Below are 20,281 nucleotides of genomic sequence, written 5' to 3'. Positions count from 1 at the left end.
TTATGCCCTAACATAATTCAGGAACTGATGGTCCACATCAAAAGTCCGTTTTCTTTTGCTAAAAATCTTGTATGTCAGTTACTTTTTTGGGTTCAATTTAGAATGGGAAGGGGAGATAAACTTGGCCAGTGATGCAGAGTATCCTAGGTTAAACAGAAATAAGTAAATATTTCTAAAAGTTGGAAACCTCTGGAAAATGCTCTGAGGGTCTGAATTTATTTGGCTATATGAAAATCTTGGCCTGATACTAATTAAGTTACTTTCAATAAATGTATTTCTGATTTTTTCTTTTTTTTTTGTTATCTTCATACCATATTTATAGTATTACACTTGCTGACTACCAAGCTTATATATAATCTTCACTGACATCAACTTTTTGTTTTGTAGAGTTTTATCATCTATCTGTATTAAATGCTGTAGTTTTAACTTTGAGCTGAGTCTTAAGCTCTTAAGAATTATCTACAAGTCTCCTTTTCACGTTGTTCTTTCCTTCCTTTGAATTCATTGTCTGTAAAACCTATTCAAAGCAAGGACAAAGATAAATTACTTGTCCTAGTTAGCATTTAGGAGTAATCTAAGTTAACCTAAGTTAAAGCTGTAAACTTGATATTTTCTTTCAAAAAACAAACATGCGTCACTACAGCAGAAGGTACTTCTCTGAGGCTTTTTTGGGTAATGAGGCCTACAAAACCAAATACAGGTACAGCCAACGTTGTTCTGAGGTCGAGAGGCCACCCTTGCATTGTGTGGGAAATACAACTTCACAGCAGCCGGTGATCGTTCAGACCCAGATGCAGAGGGCTGGACAAGAAGCGTAGGTACAACTAGAGGAGTGTTGTATGAGGGAGAAGGGGAGAATCAGGTGTGTCAGAAAGTTGCAGAAGGAAAAGTATGTGTGTGTAGATGAATTCCAGAGTTCTGGTGCTCCGCGATATTCGTTTGAGAACTTGGTCTTAAACCACTGAAACATGAAATAACATCAAGGACTTCTAAAAGCATTTGGATTCTACGCTTTTTCTAGACCAGGAGGGACAACTTTTTTAGAATTATGAACAAAGAAAATAAGTTGTTTGGTAGGTAGTTGGTATGATCGCAGACTGTGTTCATTGTAAGTATTATGAAAGGTGCTTGGAAATGTGATTTTGCAAAAAGTAACAGTATGGAAATTATTGACATATTACTCTAAATTAATTGCATTTTCTTTTGTATACTTTTTTTTTTCCCCAGAAGAAAAGCTACAAAATGAAAAAGTTTCAAAAGAGATGAATGAATTTATCAACAAAGAACAAAACAGTAACTTGGCTTCACAAGAGGCAAAAGAAATTGAAGCCGATATGGTTCATGAAAAGAAAAGATCTCCAAATGCAATGGCACCTGATTTAGAACTCAAAAAAGAGGGTAAAGAGAGGGCAGGAAGGAGCGGGTCAGGCAGCTCCAGCAGTGGTAGCAGTAGCAGCAATAGCAGGAGCAGCAGCAGTAGCAGCACCGTATCCAGCTCATCCTACAGCACTAGCTCAGGGAGCAGCCGCAGCTCTTCACGTTCTTCCTCTCCTAAAAGGAAGAAGAGGCACAGCCGCAGTAGAACACCGTCACACAAAGTCAGGCACAGCAGAAGCAGGAGTTACACCCACAGAAACAGGAGGGAGAGGAGTAGGAGCAGGGAGAAAATAAGGGAAAGGAGAAGACCTAGTAGAAATCGCAGCGCCGAAAGAGGGGAGAGGCGGAGAAATCTGAGTCCTTCCCAAGAGAGAAGCTGGGATAGACGCAGAAGTAGTAGCCGTTCAAGAGACAGGCGAGCTAACCGTGCGAGCCGCAGCAGGAGCAGAGATAGACGTAAAACTGAAGACCAGCGTAGAAGCCCGACTGGAAATAGGCACAAACATAAAAGTGAGGGTAAAGATCAAGAGAGGAAGAAGGAGCAGGGTGGAGGTGTAGATAAAGACAGGAAAAAGAACAGAGAAAGGGAGAGAGATCAGGAAAAGAGAAAAGATAAGCCCAAAAAAGAGGAAAAAGAGAGTAAGGCTGGCAATCATGAGGACAGTAGATTAAAGAGAAAAAGAGACAGCGAAAGAACTTTTTCTCGCGGTGATTCAATATGTGTGAAAATAATAAGACAGGATTCCAGACAAGAAAGCAAAAGAATTACTACCAAAGATAGCAAAAAGCGGTCAGGCTCCGAATCTAGTGCGAGGAGTAGTTCTGAGTCACCAGGAAGCAGTAAAGAAAAGAAGGCTAAGAAATCGAAGCATATTCGGTCATGCTCCGTGGAGAAATCTCAAAGGTCTGGTAAGAAGGCAAGCCGCAAACACAAGTCTAAGTCACGATCAAGGTAGTATACTTTTTAAGTACTTTGTCTGACTTTTTTTATTTTTTGCTATTCGTCTTCATGTGTACAGCATATGAACTTTTTTTTAATAAAGTATGGTATTTATTAATTTTTTTGTCTTGGGCAAAAGTAACTTTGGAAAGATCTTTTAAAACTATTAATTACTAAGCCTAAAGTGTGTGTGGGTTTGGGGGTCTTTTATTTTTTCCAATTAACTTCTTGCCCATTTTCCTTTATTTTTCAGATCAACAACTCCTCTTCGTCGCAAACGCTGAGGAATTTATGGCACCAGTGCTATGATGTTTAAAAATTCCATGAGTTATAAAAGGCTTGTCTCATTATAGAGGCACATTGTGGCTACGTAGGTGAAACCAGAGTCATTTTTTATCTGTAAATAGGTGTATTTTTTCCAAATGCTGCTCAGAATGAAATACCTAATAGGAGTTCTTTGTATTACATTTTTTTCAAGAACGGTAGTGCTTATTAAGAATATAAAACATGCCATTCTCTTTCAGCTGTAATGTTCTTAAAATTACTATTGAATGTACTGTGATGTCAATAAAGCTCTTTAGTTCATTTTTGTTTAAAATTCTTGCACCTGAATTTTCTGTTGAATTGTAGAAAGGACTTCAAAGAAAAAAAGGCAGCTTTTTTTGGTATAACAAATTTTTAAAGTACTTGAAAAAGATTTTAACGTAAAACACTTGTCAAAGTATGTAATCTGTGGACCTGATGAGATTAATCTTTTGTGGGGTGTGGAAGAACAAAGAAAAGACATCATATTTTTTCTTTAGATATATGTAATAGATTTTTAATAACCTTTTTATTTGGACTAGCAAGTAATATTTGCTGTGCGTGTGAAATACCGGTCACTGTAATACAAACTCTACTTAAACAGACTGAGCCCCGTTAGGAATATGTGAGACCAACTGATCTTGTGTGACAGCGTTAAGCTCTGGAACTCTATTCCTCACCCAGTTTTCAGACACAGATATTACAGAAACAAGACTCAGTATTTTAGATGTTTTTATGGAATATATTTATAAATGGCACTCAGTACACATCAGAAAACTGATAATAGGTTAACTTTACATTTTGGCACATGCCTTAAATGTGTAGTAAACATTAAAGCTGGTTATTTTTGTTAGTGTTACGATAATTGTGATTCCTGTGAAGCTAATACATTGATTAGACAGCAATGTAACTCAGCTTTTGGCTCTAATATGACCATAAGGTGAAAGAGGTCACGGATTACCTCTTTCTTCAGGAAATTAACTATTGCTGTTCGTAACAAAAGTGTGAAATAATACTAATTGAAACAAAACCAAACCCCACAACAATACGCTATGCTGGGCACTAACTGTTGGAGAAGAACATTATCTCAGCAAGAGTGGAGGTCTGTGCCTTGAAGGTCTGGTATTATACCGGTTGTAAAAAAGATAAAAGGCTTAACATCCAAGTAAGATCTGAGAAAAAAATACACTAGTACAGGCAACTTGCAAAGCCTGTCTTCACAAACAGATTAATCCACTTAACTGAAATGAGAATTCCGCTATGTAGCATTTTTGCCAATATAATTTTTTTCTTATATTAGATGCAGAAGTAAACTGCTTCAGTGCAAAGAATCACATTTTAACTATACATCTATTAAGGAAGCTAATGGCTGGCAAATTACATGCATGTTTATCAAAACACTGTTACAGAGAAAAAATTATTTAATCACTTAAAAATGACATACACCCGCCAATTAAGTCCTTTTACATAGAGTAAGCAGTCATACCTATTGGCAAAATAAGGCATAATTTGCAACACACTAATTTTACTTGCATTGGTATGGATACACATAATGACGTATTGATTGAATCTCAGTACACTATTGACTCTTGGTAAAAGTGAGGATTTCTTTTAGTAGGTGGCATAACACTTCAGATGTCTTAGGATGGCTTGAGAGAGAAAGAAACCAAAATGAAGAAAAGCTATTGAGGAATACAGTTTCCATGATGCATTGAATTTGATTTTCAGTTCAGATTTTATATTCTTTGTCTAATAATAAAAAAGATTGTGTATGAAAAGCTTTATATATTCTGCCAACAACTGGAATTCTGTCACTTCCTGTAAATATGAAAATTATTTTTTGACACAAATGCACTTATATGGGTAGTGACTGTATGCCAATAAAAAGAGCATACGATCTCTGTATTTAACTGTTTCAGAAATCTTACTGAACAGCATCCACAGCACACCAGTAATTAAAAATACGTCGTACTGCGTCACCTTCACATACGTTAGACTTCTTTGCGTTTTAGTAGCTCCCGTATGAATGTTTTTCAATGGTAAAAGCTAAAATAGCATCCAGCCTTTAATTCAATACATCTGAAGTAATTGGAAATTAAAATGTGCAAATATATATAAAAATGGGGCTGCAGCCTTTTGGAAAAGTCTAAATTGGGTTGTTGCTCTATTATTTTACATTTTTAAATACTTGAAAATACTTTAGTACTTGTGCGCTATAGGAGAGCAAGACATACAATTGTGAATGTCGTGCAGCAGCTCAAGCCAGTTCCCTTGGAAAAAAACCCAATTGAATAAATAAGGGATGGTGTGGAATCAAGTGAAAAGTGTTTTTTTAATGCAAATACCATTCCAAGATGAATACGACAGAAGGGAGTCTGTACCTCAAGGTACCTGTTACAAATCTAAGAACAGTCTTCCTGCTAGAATGGACGGAAAGCTGACAGCCAAGCACTGTGCCATCCAAACAAGCCTCTGCTAGAGGAGCGTTCGCTTGTTCCAAGGCACTCAAGGCTCACGCCTACAGCCAGGACCATGGCGGCATCAATTTAAACCAGCGTGAATTTCGGGCAGGGCTGCCCGGTGCAGCCCTGGCGGGACGTACCCGGTGCTGCTGCTGGGAAGGGTAAATGAGTGGCTTTTCTTGCCCGTTGTACCACGTCTCCTGAAGCTGGAATATTTTCTAAAAAAAAGAAGCTTGAATAAGTGCTTGTAATGGTCTGTCCAGCGTTTTGTTTTGCTTCCACTTTCTAAAATATTCAGGAAATTTTAATAATAAATAACACAACTGTATATAAATAAATTTTATAAAATATCCTAAACGGCGGGGTTGCCACCGCCTGGGCCCGGGGAGGAGAGAGGCCCCGCGGCTGCCCCGGCCGCGCAGCCGGGGGCCCCGCACCTGCCCCGCGGCCACAGGCCGGCACGGCCGCTCTGCGGGGCCGCCGGCGGGCACGGAGGGCGGGCGGAACCTTCCTGGCGCCCGCCCCGCGGGGCAGCCGGCCCCGTGTCACCGCCGCACGCCCGGCGCTGGGAGCGGGGCGGGGCGGGGCGGGGCGAGCGCGGCGGGTCGGAGGCGGCCGGGACGATGTGGGGCGGCAGCGGGGGGGTCCGCGTCCTCACCCGCGCCCTCGGGCGCCGGCGGGCGGCGGCCGCGCTGCCGGGGGCTGCGGGCGGTGAGCAGGCGCAGGGCGCGGGCGGGAGGGCCCGGGGCTCGGCCCGGCGCGGTGTTCGCGGCCGGCGGGGTCTGGCCGGTCCGCGTCGCTCCCCGCGGCGGAGGTGGCCTAACGGGTGTCGCGGCCCCGGCCTCCTCGCATCCTTGCGAACCTCGCGGCGGGTTCGGCCCGCTGGTTGTTTGTGGCAGCCCCTGGCGGTGTGTCCCTGGCCCCGCCGGCCGGCCTGGGCTCGGCGTCCCGGCCCGGCGGGAGCGCCTGGTCCGCCGGCGCTGTGCAAGGGCCGCAGCACGGCTGCGCTTCTCGGCGGCAGAGCCGGGAGCGTGTGCGGCTGCCTGCGGCGGCCTCAGCCGCCCGCCTGCGCCGCGCTCCTGCGCCCAGTCGTGCTGCTAGGGCGGGTCTGTGAGCCAGCCTAGCGCCGCGCGGGCCTAACCGGCCCCGGAGGGCTCCCCGCACATCCCGCACAGCTCACCCGAGGGAGGCGCCTTTCCCTTGCTGCCTTCTTTGGCCCCCGCGCAGCCCTTCAGCGGGACTGTGTCCCCAGAGGTGTCTGTAGTTCCCTCCATTGATTACCAAAGTCGCTTTCAGGGACTGTTACTCGGGGCACAATGGGGTGTTGCTGTGGTTTGGGGGTTGCTGGGGAGCGGGTTGAGTTTGTGTTATGCCAGGCAGAGCCAAGCCTGATGTTGGCAAAGCAGGCGTGGGGAACAGTTTGGGGCAGTGTCCTTGGCCTGTCTCTGCGCCATCCATGAGGTTGTTTTACTTGTTTCCTTACCCATTCATATGATACAAAATGAGTCTGCAGCTCTAGATTTCTTATTCCAATATGTGATGAAACAGGAGTTGGAGCCCTGTATTGATCACTGTAAGTGTGTGTGTATACACAACTTGTGGTCAGTCTAAACATTTTGGTGAAATTCTCACAAACTGAAGCATTTCAGCTGCATAGAAAGTTCGATTTCATCCAGGCTCTGAAAAATGTCATTGTACGTAATTGGAGAAGTACTGGGGTGGTGAACTACCATGTGCTCCCTAAGTGTGACAGTGAGCAAATGTGGAAAGATTTGCATGGTTAATACAGCTCTGGAGCAGCATTGTTAAACTAGGGGTTTTTGCCTGTGAGCTCTCATAAAGCTGATGTTTTGCCTTTTATTTATGCAGACGACCATGCTGATCTGTCTTTTCAGACAGGTCTGAGAGGGGCCTTTCAGAACTACAACTGGAAAACGCAGCTGAGTTCCAGTAGTGCTCTGCCTGTCTCTCTGACCGAAATAAAAAGCAGCATGTAAGTATTGTATCTAAAATAATGCTGCGTGACAAGGACTACAATTTTTTATAACAATTTAATTTTACTTTGTGACAATGTCACATGAAGCAATTTTTAAATCTCACAAATATTTAAATATTTGATGTGGCATAGTTTTGTTTTACTAAATTATGAACTTAAAAATTACAAGTGTGCAGCCATCTTGTTTGAAAGATACATTATACATACAGTGCATAAAATCTCTTTGGTTTGGATCAAGTATAACTAGAATCTCTAAAGGGACATGAGGTTTATCTTTGTTTATTTTCTGATCTTGCAGAATTTATTTTTGCATATTTCAACTGACATGAAATATCAGTATTAGTTTCATGATATTCAGCTTTCATTATTTAGGCTGACCATGAAGAGACTTTTCAGCACTTCACACTCATCAGTGGATTCAGAGGAGATGAAGAAATTCCAGCTCCTCGCACATAAATGGTGGGATGAAGAAGGAGAATATTCAGCCCTTCATTCTATGAATGATATTAGAGTGCCATTTATTAGGTATGGTTTTGTTATTAGGTATGGTACTGTTTCTGCTCAGCCTCAGAAAGCATGGTAAAAGAAAAACAGTTACCACTACTTAAGGTAACTGCATATTGCATCTACTAAACCATCTTGTGTGTTCACCCTCAATGACATCCCTTTTATTTCAGAGATACTCTGTTGAACATGAGTAGTAATTATCATCTGGGAAATCCACTTTCTGGAGTAAAGATTCTCGATGTTGGCTGTGGTGGCGGCCTGCTAAGTGAGGTAAGAAACAGTGTGCTCCTGTTTCTCTTGTTAAAAAGCGTATAAAGTATTTGCGTTGCTTTACTATTACACTGCTTACTTTGTAATCCTCTGAGGAGGAGCTTTTCTCTTCTGTGATACACTAGTTACTGAATGTTTTGGAGTGCCCTGCATTCTACCAAACCCCATGGAATATTTGGTTAGCATAGGGGTGGGAAAGGAGGGAATTGTTAATGAGACATTCTAAAATTCTGAGGTTTATCAGAAAAATAGGTTTTCAAACACTGTAAAGAAAAGGAGAGGGGAAGAATGATGTAAAACTCTTTGTTTATTCCTCTGGGCAGTGACAGTATAACAACTATTTTTTTCTTTTTTTAAATTTATGAGCCTAGGCAAGAATACTTTAACCATGACAATCCTTGTTACGAAAGAAGTATTTTCTGTTATAAACTTGTTCTTAGGCATTCATTTATTTGAATTTCTTTATTTTTTTTATATTGGAGGTAGGGATTCTGTCCTTTGCTGTGGTCTCACAGGAAAAGCATGGAGTCATGGCAGACACCTGACAGTGGAACTCTTTGGCGCACAGGCTCTGAACAGCCCTGTTATCCTATCAATAGACTAGGGCTGGTTTGTGAATTTAGGATTATGGATCTGGCTGATTTGCTCTGGGAACTTCATTAGCATCTGCAATGAGATCTTAGAAAGCGACCTGAATCCCTCCCCGTGTTGTGGGGTGGAGGGGTTTGGTTGTTTGGGGTTTTGTTTGTTTGTGTGTGTGTGTTTGTTTTGTGTGTGTGTGTGTTTTGTTTTATTTTATTCTGAGCAAAATCCTGTGGTCTTCAAAGCTGGCAAAACTGGTGTGCTGCTTCACCACCTCAGGCTGAACAACCGGTGAATTACAGGTTGGAATAACATACATGTGGTCATGTTCTGCAGCCTGTTTCAGTTTCAAAAGAGGTGATGGCTGAGGTGTTAACCTATGAGTAAGAAGACACTGGAGAAACTTGAGTGACAACCAAGCCTGGTGCTATCATAGTAAACATCAGTGTTTAGTTCTCAGCAGTGAGAAAGTCCTAGAGATAATCACATATTAAGTAACCATTAAAAAGATATGAGGATTTACCATTACAGGTGGATGTTGAAGAAAGTAATGACAGTAATTAAATACGGCATTGTTTTCCCCCCTTTAAGTACTGTGTTGATTTTCTCCATTTGTTTTTCCTCTATTAGAGGGTAACAGTGGAGGAAATCTTGTTTTGGAGTAGCAAAATGGATTCAGAATGGTTTATTCTAAAAGACATTTTAAGTGTATATATTCCAGTATATAGTTTTCTAAGAAAATTAACATTGCCTGCCCCAAGTCTATGGGTTTTCTTGCTTTAATAAAGGCTTAAAAGAAAACTGCTGGATTCGAGCTCATAATTTACTGCTGTTTGTCCTGTTCTCTGACAGATGTTTTCAGCATCATGTACGTACATTGTAACGTTGCAGACTCCTTTAAGTAAATTGTTTTCATGTAGATAATAAAGTACACTCTGTATTATTAGCCTCTAGGTAGACTGGGAGCTTTGGTTACTGGAATTGATCCTCTTGAGGACAACATTAGAACAGCAGATCAGCACAAGTCATTTGATCCGGTCCTGGCCAAGAGAATACAGTACAAGTCCAGCTCACTGGAGGAGATTGTGGAAGAGTGTATGGAAACCTTTGATGTAATCGTAGCTTCTGAAGTAGTGGAGCATGTGGCTGACCTTGAAATGTTTATCAAGTGTTGCTCTCAGGTGTTAAAGGTAAGAGAGTTTTTGCTTTCATTATTGGGAATATTTATTCTCTTTTTATTATTAAGGCTTTCATTTGAAGGAATGTGAAAACACCTACATCTGCTTTCCTTTCTCCACCTTGAACCATGCTCTAGAGGTGCCTTCCGCATCTTCCCAACTTACGTAACTAAAGTTAGAGGAAATTTATTTCCCCGGTGCTAACTTAGAGAAGTGTTAATGGCATTACCTAGCACTGAAGTGTTGCTGTGCATCAAGACCTTAAGAAACCTGGTTGCCTCTGATTTCGCCTGGATGAGGGAAAACGTGGCAGTGCCGCTGCTGATGGGCGGCTGTGGCTCTGGCTGCATCAAGACTGTAGTGATGTTTCTGACACATAAGATTCTATTCCAGTTCTAGCATCACATCAGATGTGCTCCTGGATTGCTTTTTGTGGATCATAGTTATGCTTGGAGAGAATCAGGTGTTTTATTCCTCTTGATATTGTTTCATTTGTAAAGAAGGATGGTAGGCCCAGTACAAGAGCAGCAGCTTTCCTTTAATCTTTTGATTTACCTTTCTGGTCATGAGAAGGAATATAGATTATTTGAGTGGAACACTTAACTAATTTTCAACCTGCTGGGGACATAGAAACTATCTTTTATTTCCACCAAATAGTCTCTTAAGTACTTAGAATTCCTTTCTGACTTTGTTTTTTGACCCTGTAATCATTAAAATAAGCACAGCATACAGCAGCCTCAAAACTCAGGCAGTATTGCATGTGTTACTTTGGTTTTAATTTTAAAAAGTGTTTCTTTTTGCCATCAGTATTGTATATACTTCAATACCTTTTATTTATCCATTTCCTGGGCAGTGTTACATTATAATTTACTTTTTGGGCAAGGAAATGTTTATTGGATCAACCAGGACTTTGATTACCTTGACTATTTTGATTATGCTGTGATAAGCACGTAGACTTGTAGACAGACAGATTATGTGTTGTAATGCGATTACATTTACATCTTTTTAAATTAAATATTCTTCTAATTGAACATTTTAATCTTTTAATTAGCCGGAAGGTTCTTTATTCATTACTACAATCAATAAAACACAGTTGTCCTACATCCTGGGAATTGTGGTTGCAGAGAAGATAATAGGTGTTGTACCAGAAGGAACACACAAGTGGGAGAAGTTTGTTCCGCCAGAAGAGCTGGAGCGCCTCCTGGAATCAAGTGAGTGCCAGACCAGATGGTGGGAATGCAGAGAGAGATTGAAGCGCTTCCTGTAGAAATGGTGAGGGGATAGGACAGGGGGGTGAGTGCTAATAAAAGTATACAGCCTTTCCTGTGTGAGGTACCAGTCATATGTTAGGAGTATCATTTCTGGTTTAAAGACACTGCTGCTTACTGGATTTTATGTAAAGTAAATAACCAAGTGGTGACCTAAGAATGCAAGAGATCACTCAAACAAAATCAACCTTACAGGTGCCTCACTGTTTGATAGCCTAAGTGAAAATGCCAAGGTTTTCCATCGTGTTCTGGTGGCAGAAGGTACACTCTAAAGTGGTTCGTATCTTCTAGGTCAGATTTGAAAAAATCACTGTATTGGCACTCCAGAGCTGTGCTGCTGCCACGGCAGTTTGTCTGTCATCTTCCCTTTGGGATAAGGTGTTTTTATTTTTGATTGCTGCTCCATGTTCTTTATTCACGTTCTGTTACTAAAACATTTCTTCATAAATGTGAAGATGAAACCTACTACAAATTCATTAGTCAGGATGATACTGATTTGAAGAAATAATTAAATTATCCAGCGCTGAGCTGGAGAGAGCTCTACCCATTGCCCTCCTTACTTGCAGGTGTTTTAAAACCCTCTTATCGAATGTTTCACTTTGCTTTAATATGAGTTTTGCTGAAGTGTGAGTTGAGCTGTTCTCTTGGCAAGGTCTTCTCCTGGCACATTGCAGTGATGCAGTAAGGAACATGACTAATACCAGTTCACATGCTGGTAGTTCTTTCTGTTCTCCCTTCAAAGGGAGAAGCAAGTGCAGTGGAGTGATTTGTTTTTTTGGGGTGTTTTTCTGCATTCCCTCATGTATCCTGCTAGGACACAGCAGAGCCGTGCAGCAAAGTGAGAGCTGCTCAGCAAGGCAGGCTAAATCACTCCTTACTTGCATCAAGTCCTTGATGGTATTCTGCCGCCCCTTCTTTCTGTTTTCCGTTCTGAAGGGGAGTCTGCAGAATCCTTCCAAAGATACGCTTATATTTTCATTTGGAAGTGTGTGATGTCAGTTTGAGGAATGTCTCCACCTACAGAAAATGTTACCAGTCACCCAAATGCAGTGTTGTGAAGTTGGGGTTCTAGCATACCATTCTCTCTGGCAAACAATGACAGAACCTGAAGGAATGGCAGGAAGATGTGCCAGGGGAGGTTTAGGTTGGACATTAGGAAAAGGTTCTTCACCCAGAGGGTGGTGGAGCACTGGAACAGGCTCCCCAGGGAGGTGTCATGGCCCCAAGCCTGACAGTGTTCAAGTAGAGACTGTACAATGTCCTCAGACACATGGTGTGAACTGTGGGGTTGTCATACGCAGGGACAGGAGTTGGACTCGATGATCCTTGTGTGTCCCTTCCAACTCAGGCCATTCTGTGATTCTGTGATACCACTTTGTGGTGGCTCACCAGCTCTCGTGCTAATGGTATGTGGCCTGGCACAGAGCTGTTGCTGCTGCTGCCAGTAGCAGGACCTGCTGTCAGCAGTCACGTTTGTTGGTGCTTGTGGTGGGCTCTGACAAAGGGCAGCTGTGAAGCACTGCTCCCTTGCTCGGGGGCAGCAGCGTGTTTCAAGACTTGCTGTTCTGAAGTGTTTGATGTTGCGGAGACTCACAATATTAAAGAACATCTGTTGCTTTCTGCTTTTCTTCTTTTCCAGATGGCTTTTCAGTTAAGACTGTGAAAGGGATGTTGTACAATCCCCTCTTGGGGTCGTGGAGCTGGATGGAAAGCACAGACATTAACTATGCCCTGCATGCTGTGAAATCTGGGGCTCAGGGACAGCCAAGCCCAACAGACGCTTTGTCAGAGCTGGAAAGTGACCAGCCCTCAGCCACAGCTGGCACTGCCGTGTGACTGTCCGAGACGCGTGGTGACAGACTGCCGCCAGGAACAGAAAATAAGGTTTTACCCAGATGGACATAATAAAACCTTTTGTAACAACAAGCTTGCTGTTTGTGTTAATAACACTTACGCTATTTTTGGGCAAATATTTTAGGTCAGTCTCAGAAAAAAAAAACAAGTGCCCATTATCTCAGGAATTATTTAAGACTGAAATGAGCAAAGCTTTTAAAGCTTTATAAGAAAGCAGTTTCAAATTGTTGGACAGGGAAATGCAAGTTATTCTGCCAGTACCTTGGAGGAAGCTTTTACGTGTGATGGTATTTTCAGTCCTACCAGGGAAACTCAGATCTTCATAGAGTAATACCTTAAATGTAGAATGAGTTTAAAATCACAGGTCTATGATAAATAAAATGCCTTAGATATTTAAGTTATACAATTGAGTCAGTTAAATATACAAAACACTTAGAAACCACAAACACCTGTTTCTATATTATGCTTTCTCCCTGAAGGGAGGAAAAAAAATCAAACTACACAACCAAAAAAAAAAAAACCAAAACCAACCAAACAAAACCACCAGCAAACCTTTTCTTGTCAGGTTATGCTGTTTCTACAGTCAATGTGAGCTAACTGTGCAGTGGTGGAAGAGTTTCCTAGAGCAGAGCTGCCTCAGTGTCAGAAGCTTCTTAACATCAAGGTACTTGTATCTTGTCAGCTTTCTCCTTCTACCTGAATAAAAGGAAGTAAAGTTGCAGGTAAAATTTTACTGAGGAACCAGAATGTTATGCTAGGAAAATGATACATGAGCGGTCTGTCCTAGAACTGGAGTGCAATACCTACTTGGTCTTAAAGTCCTAGTGCCAGGTTAAAGAAAAGTGTTAAACTGTAATGAAATACGACTTTTCTAAATAAAATGTTGTGTGTGTCCATGGCTGTATCTTTTTCTTTCTCTCTTCTTCTCAGCTTGTATACAGGTAGGGAGGTTGGCCAGCTGTGTTTTTCAAACTTACAGTTTACAGGGATGAAAAGTAAACTTCATTTGGGTTTTGTTGTGCATTTTTCCAGCAGCAGCAATTTGGTAGACTAAATTATTGCATTACACTTTTGCATTCTTGCAGCTTTGCTGCATCTACATGTTGCCTTGAGATCCAAGTTTCATGATAGAGCTGACGATGCACAGAAGGATATTGTTTATTTATAATGGAAGTAATAGTAATTCATAGGTATTAAGTCTGAAAAGGGTTATCTAGTGTCATCACTTCCATGACAGGGAATTCTGCTTTGTAATATCTGTTTGAGCTGTAGTTTCACTTTGAGAAGAAGATTCATGTTCATGTAAACAGTTCAGTGATGGAGAAGCCACTCTGTGGATAAGTAAATTGTTCCAAAAGTTCATCAGGTGAAGTGGTCTAACCTCACATCCCAGCCAGGCATGTCTCAACATCTTCATTTCTTTCAGGTTAACGACTTCTCTGATATTGGCTGTCTCTGTCTTCTAAATATAGTTGTAGTTTTGAGTCAAGTCACCCCTTAATTTTCTGTTAGATAAAGAGACTGAGATTGTCTCTACAGCTATTGCCACCACAGTGTAGGTTTCTGACTTCGTATAAAATATTGAGTTAAATGTCCTTTCTGAAGTGTGACAGTGGGAAGGGATGCAGCATTTCAGTCATGGTCTCACTGATGCTGTTTGCGGGAGGGACACTTATTCTCCTTCTGCCTGACCACCTTCTGCACTGGAGTCTCTGCTCACGTGTGCACCACAGCACGGAGCCTTTGGGGGGGAGAGACACTGGGAAAAACATGGAGCCAGAGCAGGTAGCCAGTGGTCTTTGCTCCTAACAGCGTGTTTCAGGCATGTGACAATTCCCTTAGCCAAGTCTGTCTAAGCTATCACAACAATATAACTTTCAAATTTTACCAACAGTGAATTGAAAGAAACAGTATCTGAAAAGCGCCGAGATGTGGATGGATTCTTGTGGTAGCCCACTAGAAAAATCCCCCAAAGGGGATAGTCCCCGCTTCACCTATTTGCTTGGAGACCTGTCAGGTGAAGTAAAACTAAGGTAGATAAAACTGGGATACAACAGCTCATTTCTGTTTGGTTTAAAAGCCCTGAATCCAGATGTTTGTATAACTAGCTGTTTTCCTGGCAGATTCATCCTTTCTTCCCACTTGGTTGTGTTTTTGCATTCAACTGTGAGCTGCCTGGGGAAGGAACTGTTTTTTTTTCCACTGCTATTTCTATTGCACTGAGCACAAAAGGCCTTTGATGCTGCTTGGGTTCTCTGCCCAGGCTCACAGAAGGGCTCATGTACCTAATTAACAACGGCTGGCATTCAGGCAACACCCACATGGACCTGATTGTCCATGGATACCCCTGGTTTTGACAAAAACCTTGTCACCAGCACCTGACCTTTTCCTCCTGCTTGTGTACAAGAGCAGTGTCACCCTGGGAGGGTTGAGGAAGTGATGTGGCACAGGAGTGGGGACGGCTTGAAGCGGTTCTTGTACCCCAGGGCATGTCTCCAGGCATCCTGGTGTGATCCATCCTCAGTCTCTAGCACTCGGTTCTCCTCTCTTGGTGGAGTATCCTCACTTCTGGCTGTATTTCCTCCCTCCAGTTAAAACAACCTCTTTTTAAGCTAGAAATTAAATGATTGAACTAGAGATCATTTTAGACAGATATCAAACGTTGCAAGAATATCCTACCCCTTGCTTTTTAGCTCTTTTTTTTTTTTAATCCTTGCATTATTCATAAGTGTGTATCTCTGGCACAGTGTAATCAAGTTCAGTACCATGCACTGCATGCGTACTATGTATTCATGCTGCAGAATTTTTTCTTAAAATCTGTGCATAGGAAACCAATAGGGATTTCACACTTCTCTTAGACCAGTTGCTGCAGAAATTTAATAGGTGCCATTGAAATTGATAGAATTTAAGTCAAAGAAGTTTGCAAATCTTTGGCTTTCCTATTGTAAGACGCTCATGAGTATGCAGCCATAGCTTTGCTGGTTACAGCAATAGTGGTGGTGGGAGGAGAAGAAAAATAATGTTATAGCCCCAGGCAAGCACCTGGGACTAGGGCGAGACAAGAAGTGATGCTTGCTTTGAGACTGGGAAAAAGACATACGTGGGCTTATCTTTTCCAGCCTTTGTGTTTGTTTCTGGTTGCAGACCCTTGACTCTACTGTTCCAGCCATTTGTTTCTCCAGTGCAACAAATCAGAGCAAGGAGCTGATCTCGCCAAAAAGTCCAACAGAGCAAACTACGTTGTTCTGGGTGGTCTTAGCTGTTCAGCTCTCATGTGGCTCATCTTGTTGTCTTATCTCCCCCATCAGTCCATGTGGTCCCAGTCCCACCCCTTTGCTGAGAATGATGCTTATCTGAGTTGTAAATATAGGTATTTTTTTTCTTTTCCCTTGGGGTGCTGATGGTGGTTCTGCTGTTCAGGGAGCAGAATCTTCCCACTTTTGTGCCAGCCAGCAGATAAGCAGTGGGAGCACAGGGCCAGGGAGGGGGTAGGGGCTCAACAGGCTGGCTCACCCTGCCTTGTTGAATGGCACTTTCAGATAATAACTGAAACACTAATTGCACTCAAGCCCAATTTGAGTAGTATGAGAGCTTCGGAGGAGATTTGCATTTCATTTCCTTTTTAAATAAAAACAACTTGAAATTTCCAAGATGTCTCATTAGGGCATTTCATTACCCATTCTTCCTTGGTGGTCCAGTTTCATGACTGTTTTTACAGAACTTTATGAATTTTTTACATACGTTTCCACAAACACCCTGTGTCAGGTGGAAAAGAGGAAGGAGAAAGTAGTAGGAACAGAAATATGTAGTGGCTGTGAGTGGAGATAAGAATAAAGACTATCTTGTAGAATGCTTTCTTGAAAACAGCTTCTCAGATTCCTTCATTATGTTGAAATCTCAGCTTTAATAAAAAATAAAAAAAGCGCCTATTTCCCACACACTTCTAAGTAATGCTTGAAGGCAATAATTGTGTGCAGTCCAGAGGCTTAGAAGGCAAAAGGCTCAGCTTCTGTAATTAGCCAGCCTGATGAAGCAGACTGGAGGAGAAAAAGTGAAGCAGAACATGAATCATCACATCAGTGTTGACACTGTATTTGCAGGGATTTGAGGATTCCAGGAGTGCCTGGAATGGGGGACAGCACTGAAAAAACAGAAGTTGTAGAGGGAAAAAGAACGATGCCTACAAGATAAATGTGATTCCAATGGAGATGAGAACTGTGAAATAACAGTATACAGGGCAGTTGGGTTCAAATGTGCCTTGAAAGAGGAACCACTGAGGGTTGGGAGAGTGGCTCTGTGTCAGATTGAACCCTAACAGTTCAGGTATTCCCAGCTTCCCACTTGTTTTTACATGTTGACCTCCAGTGCCTTGTTCCAATGCCTGCACCCTTGCCGACATTCCTGCAAAGGCGAGGTGGGCTCCTCTCCCTTCAAACTGAGTCTTGGTGACTTGGTATTCACGGGTAGCTGCCCGCTCCCTCATTCACGGTGCTCCCATGTTTGTGTAGAGTATCTCTCACCCTGCCACATGCAGATGTATTCCTGCATTCCTTCTTTGCATTCAATTCCCTTTTATCAGGAGCATAAGCCAGAGCAAAACTTCCTCACTATCTATCCCACGATGCCCACAGGTGCGAACAACTTGTATCCTAAAACCGCATCACCGGTGACTTGAGTCGGCATTTATTTAATAAAATTACTAGCATTATCTTGTTAAAGGGGAAAATGTGGAAGCCCAAATGTGTAATTTCTCCTCCCCATCACCTCCCCTCTGAAGTTCTGGAACTGCTCGAGGTCCGTGCTTCTCCCTTGCTGGCTCTGCTGGGCTTTGCTGAGCCTGGGAGGGAGCAGTAGTACTTGGTGTACAATCATCCCTCAGCACCTCTAAAGCAGAATTTGTGGTTTATTTGCTTCTGTGCTGTCTCAATAACGTTCTGCTTTTCCAACTCAATGTGAATTTTGTTGCATTGCCTCCTGCTTCATGATGAGCGACTGTAAAATAGTGGTTTTTATGTAATACACTGTCATGCGATCATAACCACAAATTTTCACCTGCCCCTTTTCTAATGGAAAATAGAAGGTTGCTTTTATAACCCTTTAAAAATAATTTGATTCTTCTTAGGCTGAACAGTACTGTAGATTTGAACAAAAATATCATTATTTTCAGATTATGTTTTTGGAATAAAAATCAGCCTGTATTTACCCCTGTTTCTGCAAGTTATAGGACAAAATTCTAATAATTTAAAATTTGTTCTAACAGTAGACTTGATTTGTGTCAACATACATCCCATTTTCTTGAAGCAATATAAAATGATGATATGTTTTACTCTAGCCAGAATGGCTGGGATTTCACCTACGATGTAAACTCATTTGGCCTGTCTTGACTTACACACACATTAATTGCACAGCCACCTCTCAGAGCATTAGAAATTCAGGATATATACTTTGATCTGCATTTTATTGTGCTTTTATTCCCACATGGAGTCACTCCACAGATATAATCAATATTCACTTTTTCTAAAAAATAAAATTGTTTCCTGCTTAAAAGCATTGTGGGGACCGTTAGTGTTCCATTAATAAGACTAAAACCGCTGTCATGTCCTCATGAGATATGTTAACTTAAAAAACAAAACCAAGCCTGAAACAACTTGGAGATTAAACTACTAACATTGCCTTGTCCAGTAGTTGTATTATAAAAACTTGCAATGATAGAAGATACTGAAAAAGATCTGATGCTTATTTTCCTGAATTAGAATAAGCACATACCATCTGAAGACACAAAAAAATGAAAGTAAACAAAACATATGATAAAAAGGAGACCTCAGAAGAATGTATTCAGCTCACATGAAGAACTGCACATGTCAGCAGATTCACTCTGATGAAGCAAAGCCCCAGCAATAAACTTGGGGCTCAGCTCCCAGCTTTGCCTTCCTGCTGCCTGAGATGTGGCAGCTCCATGTCTCACCTCCCTGGCTCCACCTTGAAGTCATGCTTTAAAAAAAGGAATGGGACCTGACTTTCCTGGCAGATCTTCCCTAAGGGTGCTCCGTCTCGCTCCCCAGCTGTGACAGAGGGGGTCCTGATTTCCTCTGAATGTCAAAAAGGTGCCTCGGTGTCCATTAATCCCCTCACCACCCCCCAAATCCTAATAGCAAGACCATCTGACCATCTAATTCCTTGGGATGGTTCCCTGACCATGGGCTTGCCTGGAGGCCTCTGCTTTCCAGCCAGAGGACACACAACCCTTTGAATTTTGAGTCACCAAAACAGCACTGGCTCACCCCACTATTGCTGCTGACAAAGTACTCTGGAGACACTTTGTTTTTTCCTTCTCCGGATGAAGCTCAAGACTCCAGATGCCAAAGTTTCTGCAGATGTAGTCGGATGAGATGATGTCCCATTGAAAGGGTGAGAAAAGGAGGAAACTACATGGGCTGAAGGACTTCATGGCTGTAATACAAGAAACTTCAAATGGCCTGTCTAGGCAGGACAGCATTTCTGTGTGGGTTGTGCAGCATCTCTCCCTTACTGAATCCTACCTGCAGATAAGAAAAAAGCTTCTGTCTACAGGACTACTTGAAAAACACCTTCCTCCAGAGCCAAATTAACAACAAACCTAAACCAGTTTGCTTTCCCAGAGGCTGCAGACAGCAGGCCATCGGCTCTGCCACTGTCTCTCCCACCCATCTTTATTTCCAGAGCTCTCGGGAGATGAAAGCACAGCCTTGGCCTCAGGGACACGGCCTCTGAAGGGGCTCTCCTCCTCCCTGTTTCCATCCCTTCTTGTTCTCCTCCCATTGCCTTCAGCTGGGAGTTGATTTGTAGACTAATGTGTTGTTCTGGAATGATCTTCTCACATTTTATGGTCCTGTTGCCCTGGACTGACAGGGTTTGTGCTCGCTAATGGTACATCACCCTGTCTTGCAGGCTCTGCAGCAGCTAGCACTTTTATCTCTGTTGTTGCCACCTTAGGCTAGTTGCTAGCTAATCTAAGGCAGATGCATTAAACAACTTATTTTCCCACAGAAAACACCTCTTATTTAACAGGGTTATATCTGAAGACAGTATTCATCTTTTGAAAAGAATAAATATGGTAAGGAAAGGAAATCTGTTTAAGGAAACATGCAAAAACTTAATATTTCTCTATTATTAATGAAATATGAACTGAGATGGCACCCAGGTCACAGCAGTGTGTACTGTAAATCTTAGTTCTTCTGATCGAGGATGCTGTAAATGGGAGAGGGAGAGCACCTGCAAATAGGCAAAGACACCGGGCAATGGCAAGCAATGTGGAGCTGGTCCCCAACGCTGTTCTGCTACTGAGCAAGTTTCACATGAAAGATCTGACTATAAAAGCGTGTAACTGCCCCCATGACATTATAAGGGTTGTCAGTCATCCAAAAAGCTCATAATAAAATAAAATAAAACCAGCTAAAATATCGTGAGGCACTAGGTCTGTCAGCTGTAGCTTTTTCTTTTATCTGGCTCTGTATTAATAACTTATGGATGTGACCAACTTAGCAGTGAACTGCCGGCCTGAGTAC

General features: G+C 42.2%; 2 protein-coding genes across 4 annotated transcripts in view; both read left to right on the top strand.

The window, feature by feature from the left end:
• Positions 1 to 4,817, top strand: part of PNISR (PNN interacting serine and arginine rich protein) — a 30,116-nt gene extending 25,299 nt beyond the window's left edge. Inside the window, exons 11-12 of one of the 2 annotated variants that reach the window (XM_080341788.1) lie at positions 1,231 to 2,329; positions 2,571 to 4,817. In XM_080341788.1, the coding sequence (XP_080197914.1) occupies positions 1,231 to 2,329; positions 2,571 to 2,601 (1,130 nt within the window). In that variant the 3' untranslated portion in view covers positions 2,602 to 4,817. Of the gene's footprint in view, positions 1 to 1,227; positions 2,330 to 2,570 lie in introns of both variants that reach the window. The other variant, XM_080341787.1, reaches the window with a different exon arrangement.
• Positions 4,818 to 5,698: 881 nt separating this feature from the next.
• On the top strand, positions 5,699 to 13,555 carry COQ3 (coenzyme Q3, methyltransferase). 2 transcript variants are annotated; one of them, XM_080342843.1, is made up of 7 exons: positions 5,699 to 5,793; positions 6,952 to 7,075; positions 7,451 to 7,603; positions 7,756 to 7,855; positions 9,385 to 9,627; positions 10,667 to 10,826; positions 12,523 to 13,555. In XM_080342843.1, exons 1-7 carry the CDS (start codon positions 5,706 to 5,708, stop codon positions 12,717 to 12,719), a joined length of 1,065 nt encoding a protein of 354 aa, XP_080198969.1. In that variant the 5' UTR covers positions 5,699 to 5,705; the 3' UTR covers positions 12,720 to 13,555. The 2 variants fall into 2 exon arrangements, with proteins under 2 accessions (XP_080198969.1, XP_080198970.1); XM_080342844.1 differs by having other exon boundaries at positions 10,667 to 10,887; positions 12,523 to 12,652.
• The last annotated feature ends 6,726 nt before the right edge of the window (positions 13,556 to 20,281 follow it).

The sequence above is a fragment of the Nesoenas mayeri genome (assembly GCF_963082525.1).
Source record: "Nesoenas mayeri genome assembly, chromosome: 3".
Lineage (NCBI taxonomy): Eukaryota > Metazoa > Chordata > Aves > Columbiformes > Columbidae > Nesoenas > Nesoenas mayeri.
The sequence above is the reverse complement of the archived record's forward strand: the minus strand, read 5'-3'. Positions and strand labels throughout refer to the sequence as shown.